General features: G+C 40.7%; 1 protein-coding gene across 3 annotated transcripts; it reads right to left on the bottom strand.

Annotated features, from left to right (window-relative positions):
• Positions 1-4,468: 4,468 nt before the first annotated feature.
• On the bottom strand, positions 4,469-10,653 carry LOC127441112 (Krueppel-like factor 6). Of its 3 annotated transcripts, XM_051698319.1 has the most exons (5): positions 10,322-10,433; positions 9,147-9,692; positions 8,201-8,768; positions 5,318-5,441; positions 4,469-5,227 (listed from the first exon to the last, which is right to left on the bottom strand). In XM_051698319.1, exons 2-5 carry the CDS (start codon positions 9,150-9,152, stop codon positions 5,176-5,178), a joined length of 750 nt encoding a protein of 249 aa, XP_051554279.1. In that variant the 5' UTR covers positions 9,153-9,692; positions 10,322-10,433; the 3' UTR covers positions 4,469-5,175. The 3 variants fall into 3 exon arrangements, with proteins under 3 accessions (XP_051554279.1, XP_051554278.1, XP_051554277.1); XM_051698318.1 differs by lacking the exon at positions 9,147-9,692 and having other exon boundaries at positions 8,312-8,768; positions 10,322-10,653; XM_051698317.1 differs by lacking the exon at positions 9,147-9,692 and having other exon boundaries at positions 10,322-10,578.
• Between the last annotated feature and the right edge of the window lie 2,887 nt (positions 10,654-13,540).

The following is a 13,540-nucleotide window of genomic DNA, read 5'->3' as shown; positions in this document are numbered from 1 at the left end:
TTGGTTGCTTAGGAGACCTGGCTGGAGTCACTCAGCACACCCTGGATTCGAACTCGCGACTCCAGGGGTGGTAGTCAGCATCAATACTTGCTGAGCTACCCTGGCCCCTTATTAGGCATTTTTGAAAAATTCCATTTTTTTTATGTTTTTTGTTTTTTTCAAATGGCATGGAACAAAACTAAAATGTTTGTTTAGTGTATTACTTAAATACTTCTTTATGCACATAATATATTTTTAAAGGGATGATATTGGAGTGAATTTCAGAATCCCCCTAAAGATTTAAAACATTCTCAGTTTACTCTTGTTAAATAATAATAACAGCTTTCAGAGAGATAGTTCATATTCAGTCCCTGAGTGAACAACCTTGTATCTGTAACACCTGCAAGGCTTTTCAATTGTGTGCAGACATCTGGACAACAAATGTTTGGGCTTTATCTAAACTGTCTGCCATTGTGAAGTCAATTCAAGCTTGCAGTAACTCATGTCTGCTGCTGAAAAACTGCCATTGAAATTTCCTGCAGAGTTCTGCCCTTTTAAAACCGCACAATTACATAATACTACACCGTAGCATATCCAGTTGTTTACATTTGTGGAGATGGCGTGTGTGTGTGTGTGTGTGGGGGGGGGGGGGGGGGTGCGTTCATCAGGAGGAAATGGGAAACGTGACTTCAACTCAAATAGGAAAACTTTTATTTCCTTAACTCAAAAACATTAATTTAAATGTAACACAGTCAGGGCATGTGTATGCTAGCTCTTTCACCCCCAGTCTCTAGCGTGGTTCCTCCTTATATCGCTCTCCTCATTGCTCACTGCAATCAGAAACAGGTGTTAGACATATTGTGCTCAGGTGTGTGCACCCTTACCGCTTCTCTCTCTCCAGACAAACTCTCCACCACGCCCCCATCTCCACAAACCCCACCACCCGACTCAGGTCAGGGAGCCATCTGGCCTGTCCCCCACTCCCCCTTTTCTGGAGAGAAAGTCAGCAACAGCCATCCATGCCAAAGCTGTAAAGCCAGATACCAACGTGTGATCCACGCATTAGTATCCTTCATGCGGTGGAGCCAATGGAGTAGTGCATCAAATCAAAATCAAATCACTTTTATTGTCACACAACCATATACACTAGTGCAATAGTGTGTGAAATTCTTGGGTGCAGTTCCGAGCAACATAGTAGTCGAGACATATACCAATTTACAATAAACATCAGATTTACACAACACAATTTAAAATCTAATATACACATAATTACACACAACACAATATACAAATAATAACATACAATGTACAGTATACAATACACACAATATAGAATACACAAAAATAGTATATATAGTATATATAAAATATACAGTAGGTTGTATTGTACTGTATTGACATTCAGGCTGTCGGTTGATAGTAAGTTGCCAGTGTGTTGTTAAGAGAATATAAGTTATGACAGTCTGGTGTGAGATAATAAGAGTAAAAAAGTGCAGTGCTGATGTATTTTGATCGTGAGAGATCAAGAGTTCAAAAGTCTGATTGCTTGGGGGAAGAAGCTGTCATGTAGTCGGCTGGTGCGGGTCCTGATGCTGCGATACCGCCTGCCTGTTGGTGAGAACAGCCCATGGCTCGGGTGGCTGGAGTCTCTGATGATCCTCCAAGCTTTTTTCACACACCGCCTGGTGTATATGTCCTGGAGGGAGGGAAGCTCACCTCCGATGATGTGTCTGGCACTTCACACCACCCTTTGCAGGGCTTTGCGGTTGAGGACGGTGCTATTGCTGTACCAGGCAGAGATGCAGCCAGTCAGGATGCTCTCTACAGTGCAGGTGTAGAACCGTGTGAGGATGTGGCGGTTCATTCCAAACTTCCTCAGCCGTCTCAGGAAGAAAAGGCGCTGATGAGCCTTCTTCACAATGGCCTCAGTGTGGACCGACCATGTGAGTTCCTCAGTGATGTGGACACCCACGAACTTGAAGCTGCTGACTCTCTCCACTGGTGCTCCATTGATGGTGATGGGGCTGTGTTCTCTTTCTCTTCTCCTGAAGTCCACCACAAGCTCCTTACTGACGTTGAGAGAGAAGTTGTGCTCCTGACAACAGTGTGTCAGAGTGTGCACCTCCTCTCTGTAGGCTGTTTCATCATTATCAGTGATCAGACCTACCACCGTCATATCATCAGCAAACTTAATGATGGCATTGGAGCTGTGTGTTGCCACACAGTCATGTGTGTACAGAGAATACAGGAGTGGGCTGAGAACACAGTCCTGTGGGGCTCCAGTGTTGAGGGTCAGTGATGAGGAGATGTTGCTGCCCATTCTAACCACCTGGCTTCTGCTTGACAGGAAGTCCAGGATCCAGCTGCACAGCAAGCTGTTTAATCCCAGAGCTTCACATAAAGCTTGGAGGGCACTATGGTGTTGAATGCTGAGCTGTAGTCTACAAACAACATTCTCACATAAGTGTTCCTTTTTTCCAGGTGGCAGAGGGTGAAGGCGCACCCCAACAGATAGTATCGGAAGGTGAGAACAGCCCATTTGATGGCCAGACATTCCTTTTCAATGGTGCTGTACTTAGTCTCTCTCAGCGATAGCTTGTGACTTATGTACAGCACCAGCCGCTCCTCCTCCTCCACCACCTGCGAGAGCACCGTCCTCAGCCCCCTGTCTGAAGCTTCCGTCTGTAAAACAAACGGGAAAGAGAAATTAGGTGCATGAAATAACGGCTTGCCTCAAGGTGCAGCTTTCACTTGTATAAACGCCTGTTAACTCTGCTCCGTCCACTGGACCGGGTCTGGAGCTTCCTTTTTAGTGAGATCAGTCAGTGGGCTGGTGACGTCCGAATAATTAGGCACAAACCTTCTATAATAGCCAGCCAGCCCCAGGAACTGTCTCACCTCCTTTTTGGTCTTGGGTCTCAGGCAAGCCACAACCGCTGCGGTCTTATCAATTTGGGGGCGCACCTGCTCGTGACCCAAGTGGAACCCCAGATACCATACCTCCACCTGTCCAATTGCGCACTTCTTGGGGTTTACTGTGAGTCCCGCTCATCGCAGTGACCTCAGAACAGCCCTCAGATGCTGCATACGCCGCTGCCAATCATTACTGTATATACTGATGTCATCCAGATAAGCAGCGGCATAAGCAGAGTGCGGTCCCCCCAGCCCTCAGATGCTGCATACGCCGCTGCCAATCATTACTGTATATAATGATGTCATGCAGAGGCGTAAGCAGAGTGTGGTCTGAAAACTCGGTCCATCAGGTGCTGAAACATCACCGGGGCCCCAAACAAACCGATGATTTGGTGTAAGCCAAAAGTTTTCACGGGACATCGGCGTTAAGGGGATCTGCCAATAACCCTTTGTTAAATCCAGCGTCGAATAAAAGCGAGCTGTCCCTAACCGATTGAGCAGTTCATCAATACGAGGCATTGGATATGCATCAAATTTAGACACTGCGTTGACTTTTCTGTAATCCATGCAGAACCAAACCAACCCGTCACTCTTAGGGACTAGGACGACCGGGCTGGACCAATCACTGTGGGATTCTTCTATTACTCCCATATCGAGCATTGCATCTAGTTCTTCCCACAATACTTTTTTCTTGTGCTCAGTAAGCCGGTAGGGATGACTACGTACCACTACCCCTGGCATAGTTTTGACGTGGTATAGAAATGCCTCCGGATCATCTTCTGCCCCCATTTTCATGAGGGCGACCGGAGGCATGGGGGCTGCTGTGTCCGGGGTCGTGGCTGGGGCTTTCTCCTGGTGCAGTAAGCTCCGGATCACCTGCCGGTCCTCTGCTTGAGCCCGGAGCACCTCCTGGAATTAGTGATCCTGGTCTTGGCACAGCTCAAGCAGAGCCTGATGTTGAGCATGGTGCATACTGGCGAGGGACTTGATGACTTCCGCCAACGGTGAGGACTCCATGTCGACATATGTTTCCTCCAAAGTCCCGGGTTTCGGCACCAGTGTAACGGGGTTCATTTGTGGAGACAAGGAGGAAATGGGAAATGGGACTTCAACTCAAACAGGTAAACTCAATCAACTCTTATCAAAAACATTAATTTAAATGGAACACAGTCAGGGCATGTGTGTGCTAGCTCTCTCTCCCCCAGTCTCTAGCGTGGTTCCTCCTTATTTCGCTCTCCCCATTGCTCACTGGAATCAGAAACAGGTATTAGACATATTGTGCTCAGGTGTGTGCATCCTTAACGCTCCACCACGCCCCCATCTCCACAAAATTCTACGTAATCCAGTTCCTCTCTTTAGGTAACCACTATTCTAAATCACAATTCAGTCATTCCAGTCTTTATGACTCAAAATCTATTCATCGACCATCAAATTTTACAGTTTTACCTTTAAACTAATTTAAGCAACCTAGTCTCATAGAATAAACGTAATTATAACTCCATTTTTGCAAACTGAGTTGTATGTGCCGCGTTCCACGTTTCGTCGCAGTTTCTTGGTGAAATGAACACTAAGGGGCGCTACAACAACTGTGCGTTTTATTCACTTTCACACAAATCACAACTACAGTGGGTGATTATGACTTAAACACTTATTCTTTGCTCTATTATAGAAGAACACAAAAAACATAGCTGCTCTAGATAACATCATTTCCGCTGCACGGTAAAGCAGAGTGTAACTTTAGTTTTAAGGGTTAATAATAACTTTGTATCAAAATCTGTTTAGAGCATACACATGGTATAGAGAAACTATACCATTAAGTCCATTACAAACACACTTTTGTTGGGCTCAAATACCCACACACTCTTTGGCATGTAGAATAACACTCCTGCACAACAAAAACAACAAAGGCATTCTTTGCTGAACCACACACATTCTCACTCATGCTCTCTGGGTGTATATGTCCCTGTTTTTATCTTATTTGTTACATTTTTGTACCACAGTCAAATGAGGATGTCCCAAAATGTCCCCAAAGGGAGGACACACACACACACACACATACACAACCAGTCGTGCAGGCCTATGGGACAAGGTATTAGTCTAGCATAAACATAAACACAAACACACACATTCTGTTAATTCTTGTGCTCTCCTGGTTTTATTTTCTTCCATTTCTCTCCTCTTTTTTTTAGCTTTCACCTTCTGCCACAGATACAGATTGATTCTTTACAGTGTGGCTCATTTGGCATTCTTTCGCTCTTTCAATCCATCACTCCTCAAGTTCGTTCAGATGTGCCTTTTCATGTGCAGGGCCAGATGATCGGAACGCGAGAAACATCTGAAAAGAACAGACTGATTATGTGCAGCACGACATCTCTTCAGAAAACTCTTTCACTCTTATTTACTGTATATACACACTTAAACTCACCTGACACAGTGGCTGCATTTGAAGGGTTTCGCTCCAGTGTGTTTTCTTAAGTGCCTTGTCAATTCATCACTTCGAGCAAAGCGCCACTCACAGCCATCCCACGAACAACTGTATGGCTTCTCACCTGCAACACACACATCACAATACTCACTATTCAACGTTGAAGGTCTTATTTCCAGAATGTGCAAAGAACTGCGTAGAAAGCTCTGCAAATTCCTGCAGAAGTTAAAAACCCATTATTAAAGACATAGTTCACCCAAAAATTAAAATTCTCTCATCATTTACTCCCACTCATGCCATCCCAGATGTGTATGGCTTTCTTTCTTCTGCAGAACACAAAGAGTTTTAGATGAATATTTCAGCTCTGTAGGTCCATACAATACAAGTGAATGGTAACCAAAACTTTAAAGCTCCGAAAAAAGCACATAAAGGCAGCATAAAAGTAATCCATAAGACTCCAGTGGTTTAATCCATGTCTTCTGAAGCAATCTAATAAATTTTGGGTGAGAACAGACCAGAATATAACTCCTTTTTCTCTATACATATTGCCATTGCAGTCTCCTTGGCAACCATGATTTCAAGCTCGATAACACTTCCTAGTGCTTGACGCATAGATAGAGAGCTAGATGGCGCTTGGAAGTGTAATCGAGCTTGAAATCATGATTACCAAGGAGACCGCTGATGTCAAGGTTTATAGTGAAAAAGGAGTAATATTTTGATCTGTTCTCACCCAAAATTGATTGGATGGCAGAAGACATGGATTAAAACACTATAGTCTTATGGATTACTTTTATGCTGCCGTTATGTGTTTTTGGAGCTTCAACGTTTTGGTCACCATTCATGAGATATTCTTCTACAAATCTGTGTTTGTGTTCTGCAAAAGTAAGAAAGTCATACACATCTGGGATAGCATGAGGGGGAGTGAACTATACCTTTAAGAAAGTTCTACACATCCCCCACCTCTTGCATGTCTGTTTATTAAATATTTTGGCTAATCTGATTATGCTTTAAACTATTAGTAAATAGTAAAGTATCTCAAATGAACACATTTTACCATATTTAAACAGCCATGAAACTAACTGGGTTGCTCGTACATGGCCAATTCCATGCGGCATCTCCATGGATGCTATTTGATGTAATATTTGTTCTTTATGATGTCACATTTTTACATTTATGATGTTTTTTCAATGCAACATACCTGTACATTCCTGGCAAGTTGGTATGTTTTATTGTATGGATTACATTACATGTAAGATGAACAGTGTGGTGAAAAGGGTTAATGCACAAATATTCTATTTTCCCAGAGTGTATGACAGCATTGTGAAGAATGTGCATTTCAAGAATGTCGGGAGTTGCCAAACCACATTTACACTCTTCAAACATTTGTCTCCACAGAAAGAGGTCACAGCCACCTCTGCATGTTCAGTATTCAAACTATTTACACAACGCAACAGCAGCACCACATGGGAATTAACACATAGTGGCAGTTTTATTGTGCGTGCACTTGTTTAAGTTATTTAGTTAGCGGTGGTAATCAGCAGGGACCTGGCGATGTGATATTATATCGATATCTGGGTTATCGGCTATTGGGAAAAAAAATCAACTCCGATATTTATTTTTGGTTTCATTTTTTTAAGTTACATTTTTTTTTTTTTTTTTTTTAAACACTGGACCTTAATGCTTACTTAATTTACAAATTTTAAACCATGACTTGCACTGCACACAAATAAGTAATATTGGCATTATATTCATGCTGGTTAGCCAGAGGGGAACTGGCTCCCACAGTGAGCCTGGTTTCTCCCAAGGTTATTTTTCTCCATTAACCAACATCTTATGGAGTTTTGATCCTTCCCACAGTTGTCATTTAAGACAACCAAAGGTGGTTTGATAATTCATTTGTTTATAACTATTCGCTGCACTGGAGAATTGCATTGCCGACAAGGTGGAGAGGATGACCAAAAGGACTTAAGCTGTTTGAATGGTTAGAACGATGTTAAGTCAAAGATGGAAACTGCTTACCTTTCCTCTTAATACTCTTTTTTGAATAAATAAAAGTCACTTATGAATATGTGCAGATCAGTTGAGTTTTTTTTTTCCAGGGTTGAGGGCGTCCAGTTTGTTCCAATCAGATTATAAACATGAGCGCCCCGAAGAGGTTTTGTTTCTAAGTGAATTTATAAGTTAATTATCAGTAGTAAATCCATCTTTGATTCCAACCTTATTTGAATATGCTGCCTGAGTTTTTGTTTTTGCTCTGCCGTTCGTCTGCTTCAGAAGACCAAGCGCAAACACGTGCACAGGAACAGTTTTATAGTTTTCCGTTTGATCGTTTTTTGACTATAAAGTTTCCCAAAATTTTCTCCCTTCTGACACAATAAACTTTAGTCCAAACTTCCTAATTTTATGACGCAGTTATGTACACAAAAAAAAAAAAAAAAAGCATGGTAAATATATCCATTTGAAATAATTTTTATGTAATACAATGTGTTTATGTGAGGGCACATATACTATAGACAATTCCATTCAAAAATTACCTTTAAGTTGATTTTATTTCTATCCCTTTTTCTTTCTCTCTTTCTTGTACATCATTTATAGATTTAATATGACAATAAAATAATATAATAAATATTGTCAATAGTTATGAAGCATACAGTTGCTATTTGGCTTTGCAAGGCAGTGTTTAATGTTACTGCTGAACTACAAACACATTTGCCCTGTAATATTTTGGAGGTCAAGAGTTTTTCGGAGTGGCATTCAAAGCTGCTTGTTTGTGAATTTCTTAAAATGGGAGAAATTCTGTTTCCCAAAGCTGAGAAAACTGTTGTGGTAACATGTAGTCAAAACACAGGTAGGGCTATATATGCACACACACAAACTGCTCACCGGTGTGTGTGCGTTGGTGTGCTTTGAGGTAGGAGCTCTTAGTGTACACCTTCCTGCACCCGTTAAAGTAACAGCGATGAGCCCTCCTTCGTCCTTCAGGTGACTCCTCACCTTTGACCTCTTCCTCTCCCGTTCTCACAGCCTCTGCTCTGACCCCTGCAACAAATCCATCCATAAGAGAAAGTTCCGCTCTGTTCGTCATCTCCTTGGCAGAGCATGGGGAACAGGACAGCGGCATGTGCGTGTGTGTGATTACATGTTCCTGCTCAGATACGCGCTGACCCAGTGGGTATGTGTGCACATCAGCAGATGGTCTGATCTTCTCGCAGCTGTCTGACGTCTCACTGCTGGCGACTGACAAACATTGTTCAAGCTCCAGGGGAGGAGAGGTCCTGACGATTCTCTCATGCCTGGTGATGGAGACTCCTTGCTGGGGTGAACTCGCTCCAGCTGTCCCACAGCAATGCAGAAACTGGTCCCACAGATCGTCGGACTCACACACTGATCTCAGATCAGCTGCAGAGACGTGGGGCTCATTCTGTAGATAGCGCTCAAGCTCAAGACATGTCTATAAAGAGAGAAAAGGGCAATCAGTGGGACACAATAACAACTTTGCAACAGGCATTCAATGCTTAAAATCAGCATAGCATACAAATAAAGAGTATAACATCAAGTAATATTTCAATCACAAATGAAAACTCTGTCATTTGCTGTTTCAAAACCAAATGACTTTCTCTCTTCCAATGTACACGTAAAAGTGAAATAAGACGGATTAATGGAGTCGCACCAAATGGAATATGTGGAAGTGAGATAAGAGAGCTATAGCAGACAGGAAGATTATCCGTGGGTAACAACTTAAATATCAGACAATTCCTAAAACAAAGCTATCATATGTCTTAAAGGAATAGTTTACCCAAAAATGAAAATTCTCTCATCATTTACTCACCCTCATGCCATCCCAGATGTGTATGACTTTCTATCTTCTGCAGAACACTAACAAAGATTTTTTTTTATGAGTATCTAAGCTCTGTAGGTCCATACAATGCAATTGAAAGGTGACAAAAATCTTTAGAAAAGCACATAAGGGCAGCATAAAAGTAATCCATACGACTCCAGTGGCGTAATCCATGTCTTCATAAGCGATATGATAAGTGTGGGTGAGAAACAAATCAATACTTAGATCATTTTTTTCTATAAATCTCCACTTTTACCTTCACATTCTTCTTTTGTTTTTGGGCGTTCACATTCTTTGTGCATATCGCCACCTACTGGTCGGGGCTGGTCAAAGGTGGAGATTTATAGTAAAAAAGGACTTAAATATTGATCTGCTTCTCACCCACACCTATCATATCGCTTCTGAAGACATAAATTTAACAACGTATTACTTTTACGCTGCCTTTATGTGCTTTTTGGAGCTTCCAAGTTCTGGCCACAATTCACTTGCCTTGCATGGAGTTGAAATATTCTTCTAAATTCAATCTTCATTTGTGTTCTGCAGAAGAAAGAAAGTGGGATGGTATGAGTGTGAACTATTCCTTTAAGAAGACTTAGAATTTATAGCACTTGGGTCATATATAGGCTACTATGGTACTTTATGGTGCTTCTGTATTTTTGTCCTTTTTGGAGCTCGACAGCATCCATCCCCATTCAACTAGAGCAGGTCGGGGATTCTGCTAAACTTTTTATTATTATTATTATTATTATTATTATGCAATATAAAGCTTTTAACCATACCAATAAAACTTCTTAAATCTTGAAATGTGAAGAGAAACAAAAGTACATTGCGGAACAAGATATCATGTTTTATTCAAATGCTTTGTGACATGCGCAATAGCGCACGAGAAAGAACGCTCATACCTGTTAACTCCACAAAACATTGCGCACATCTACATGCGAGACTGATACCCTACAAAAGTTATTTTATAGAAGTAAAATGAAAAATAATTTATTTAGTTATTTATTAACTTTATTTTAACGACATAAGCGATGTCGTTGATATCAGAATTGTATTTATTTGCTGTATTTGCTTTATTTTACAGATTTTGAAGCGTCATTAAACGTGAGAAAATATGTAAATAAAACTATTTATTATATATTAATAAAACAGGTGGTTTGTAGTACCTGTTGCCAGTATTCCTCTAAAGATGGTAATGCAGACAGGTATCCCGTATCTAGGACACATTGCAGCTCCTGGAATATACTGCACATTGGAATGACATCCATATTCCAGCCTCGCGCAGATCTGTCAAACCCGCTGGAAGTCCTGGCAAAAGCGATTTCCCGCCGTGTCTTCATGCGCGGATGTAAGGCAATAATTTGTTTGTCTTACGGAGCTCTTGGACATTTAGTGGAGTTTGCGTGGTGGGCGGGTCACTGATCGCTCGCCTCTGATTTGTCCGCTATTAGGCGTTTCTCAATGGGCGTTTCTCAATACCAAGTACGCCAAGTTCGGACTTGAGGTTGATACTCAGTCTAACAGGCTTTGTACAGTAAGGTGCACAAACATCACTATACATTAATGCAAGAAAGTACCTGTACCTCATCTGTGTCACGTACATCATTTTAGTCATTAACCAAAACACACTTCAGCACAAACAGGACATTTCATGTTCTTGATACAGTAATCATGTAGGCTACAGTAACTTTTTGAATCAGAACCTGGGAAGACAGGTGTGCTCTTATACTGCCTATCAAGCAATGAAAGAAATGGAAACCTTCTCAAGCATAAGCAAGTATTTGACCAAACAGGTCAGGTGTTAGAGGGAAATGTCATTCTGGTAGACCCTCTAGGTCAACCATTTATGTCAGACAATATATTTAGAATAGTTGAATACATATTAAATAGTAAAAACACAAGCAATAAATTCATAATAAATATAACTAAAATTAATAAAATCTTGCAAAACATTTGCGTTCCCCTGAGAAACTTTGTGTTCACTCGCAAAACTTGAGCTTTCGTTTATGCCTTACCGTGCTTGAATGCTCTGCAGTCTATTGCATTTATGAGAGACAAGTTGAGATGACAGGTGCAGGTGTATTATATATGCTCAAATATCTGAACTATTATTTCATATGCAAGTTTATATATGACCACATGTCAGATTTCTGTATGGGCGCCAGCAGATGGCAAAAAGTAATTGTGTTATGAGTGAGTCAATCGTTCAGTCAACACTGACACTGCGTGCCAAGTGGCATAAACGATGCCTGCACAGGACACTTCGAAGAGAACAATCAAGCTGCAGGGTCGTTCCAAATACAAATTAAAATACAAATGACTTCGAGCCCCACACCTTAAGCCCTCTGAAACTCTCATATGGTAAAGTCTTAGAAGGGAATAGGACATAGGGATGATCACTTCTGAATGGAATGCACCCTGAGTTGTTCTTAACCTAAACAAAACTTTTTATACATTATTATGTAAAATCTGAGTGTCTATAGATTTACAAAGAGATTTGACATGACTTCCCAGATAATTAAGACATTTTTAGGTGTATGAGAGGGAAACACCACCATCATAACAACAACAAAACCAACAATATGCGAATGTGCACCAAAGTATTCCATTTAAATTAGACTACTCGCATTTAACATAACTGTGTAGTCTTCATTTTTACACATTCATAAATTGATGATTATGCTTTGTGCATAGCCAAAATATTGTCTTTAGGGCTTCACTCTTTTCATTGCACTCATTTTCTCTTCTTGTTGAACTCGCAATAGCTGGAGTAATGCTCGAATCCACAAACAAGAACCAGAGGAAGTCTGTGATGAAAATGCAAAAGCTTTTTGTGAGATTGCAAAAGTTTTGCTAGAGAACCAGTGGCGGATTTAGGCATGGGTGACATGGGCAGTTGCCCAGGGTGGCATCTTGCAGGGGGGGGGGGGGGTATGGCGGAACGAGGCACCCACAAAGACAGACCCCCCCCCCACCCCCCGGTCATCAACTTTGGGGGCGTGTTGGAGCGGGTTTCGCCCAGGGCGCCATACAAGCTAGAACCGCTACTGGAGAGAACGCAAAGTTTCTCGGGGAATGCAAATGTTTTGCGACAGCAGGCAAAAGCATAGATTATTTTTTTCCTCACCACCATGTCCCCTTAGGGGCTCAATACAGAAGTGTGAAAAAGGTCCAAAACTTTGTCAAGCCAACATAATAAGCAGCTTAATAATAAAAACAAACCAAATCAATGACTTATTCTCACTAGTTGTACTAAACAAACACACAAATAAATAACTGTTATTGTGAGTTCTCCAATGTTGTTTTTGGCACATTGTAATTTCATATAGGGAGTAGGAATGTAGGACATTCAAAGAGAAATTAAGAAAATGTTGTGTAAGTGTCAGTTGCCAACAATAACTTGCATAAATATGTGCATCCCTCATAAAGACTGTTATTCATTCGCCATTTATAAGCCTGTAGGCTAAATCACACACACCCACTAAGCTCAGAAACAACAGCATATAAGTGAGGACCTCTTATAAATGCAATGTTTATTTTTACTTATTTTTTTTAGTTAATATGGGATTCTAACAATGAGGTTTGGGAAATGTAGTGGCATTAGTTTGCTAGCACGCTGTTTTTGCAAGAGTCCACTGCCTCGCCAAGACTGACAACATACATTGCTAATAAGATGGAATTTAATGGAAGTAAAACAAATTGGGGCAAGACCGTACAGGTCTGAATGCTCAGTCAGGGTGTGTGTGGGTGTGTGACTGAATGCGAGAATGTATTATTCTGATACTCATATTTATAGAACTCACATAACACTTTCATACATTTTAAGGATTGTGAAACCACCATTGTGAAACAATTTACGACATTATGAATTTTGCAACATTATGGCATGTGCAAGTTTGTGACAGTAAGCCAGTACACACTTGTTCCATGTTTTGTGATTCTGTTTATCTATAGTTGTTTGGGCCTTTAATTATATTGGTTCTATACATTTGTGTGGTTCTACAATTTTGTGATTCTGTTTAGTGGTTGTGTGCTAGTCTGTAAAAGGAACTATTGAAATACCATGAATGGGCTTTTTTTTCCAGAACAAATTTATTTTTGTGTAAATCATTAATAAATCTATTTGTATGTAAATTGTCTTATTTAAATAAATAATGCCATTTTGTGTAATAATGTTGTTTTTTATATCTGTCTTTTAGTTCCAGTTTGCTACCAATATTATATAAATACTGTTTGAACGTGCACATAAACGTACGTCTGAATGTGTCATATCAAGTTGGAAATTTGATTTGCTCTTTATAAATGCATTTATTACCTCACTGAAAAATTACTTATTTTATAAATTAATTAACAATCAACCAAAAGGAAAAAGCGGGTGTGAAACA

The sequence above is a fragment of the Myxocyprinus asiaticus genome, chromosome 5, assembly GCF_019703515.2.
Source record: "Myxocyprinus asiaticus isolate MX2 ecotype Aquarium Trade chromosome 5, UBuf_Myxa_2, whole genome shotgun sequence".
NCBI lineage: Eukaryota > Metazoa > Chordata > Actinopteri > Cypriniformes > Catostomidae > Myxocyprinus > Myxocyprinus asiaticus.
This window is presented reverse-complemented; position numbering and strand designations above follow the sequence as displayed.

Bases quoted from the DNA above. Each gene is read 5' to 3' on its own strand.
- LOC127441112 (XM_051698317.1), bottom strand. From the start codon at position 10,495: ATGAAGACACGGCGGGAAATCGCTTTTGCCAGGACTTCCAGCGGGTTT. The intron at 5,442-8,200 runs GTGAGCAGTTTG...TGTGTGTTGCAG, and splicing joins ACACCAACGCACACACACCG to GTGAGAAGCCATACAGTTGT. The intron at 5,228-5,317 runs GTGAGTTTAAGT...TGTTCTTTTCAG, and splicing joins AAATGCAGCCACTGTGTCAG to ATGTTTCTCGCGTTCCGATC.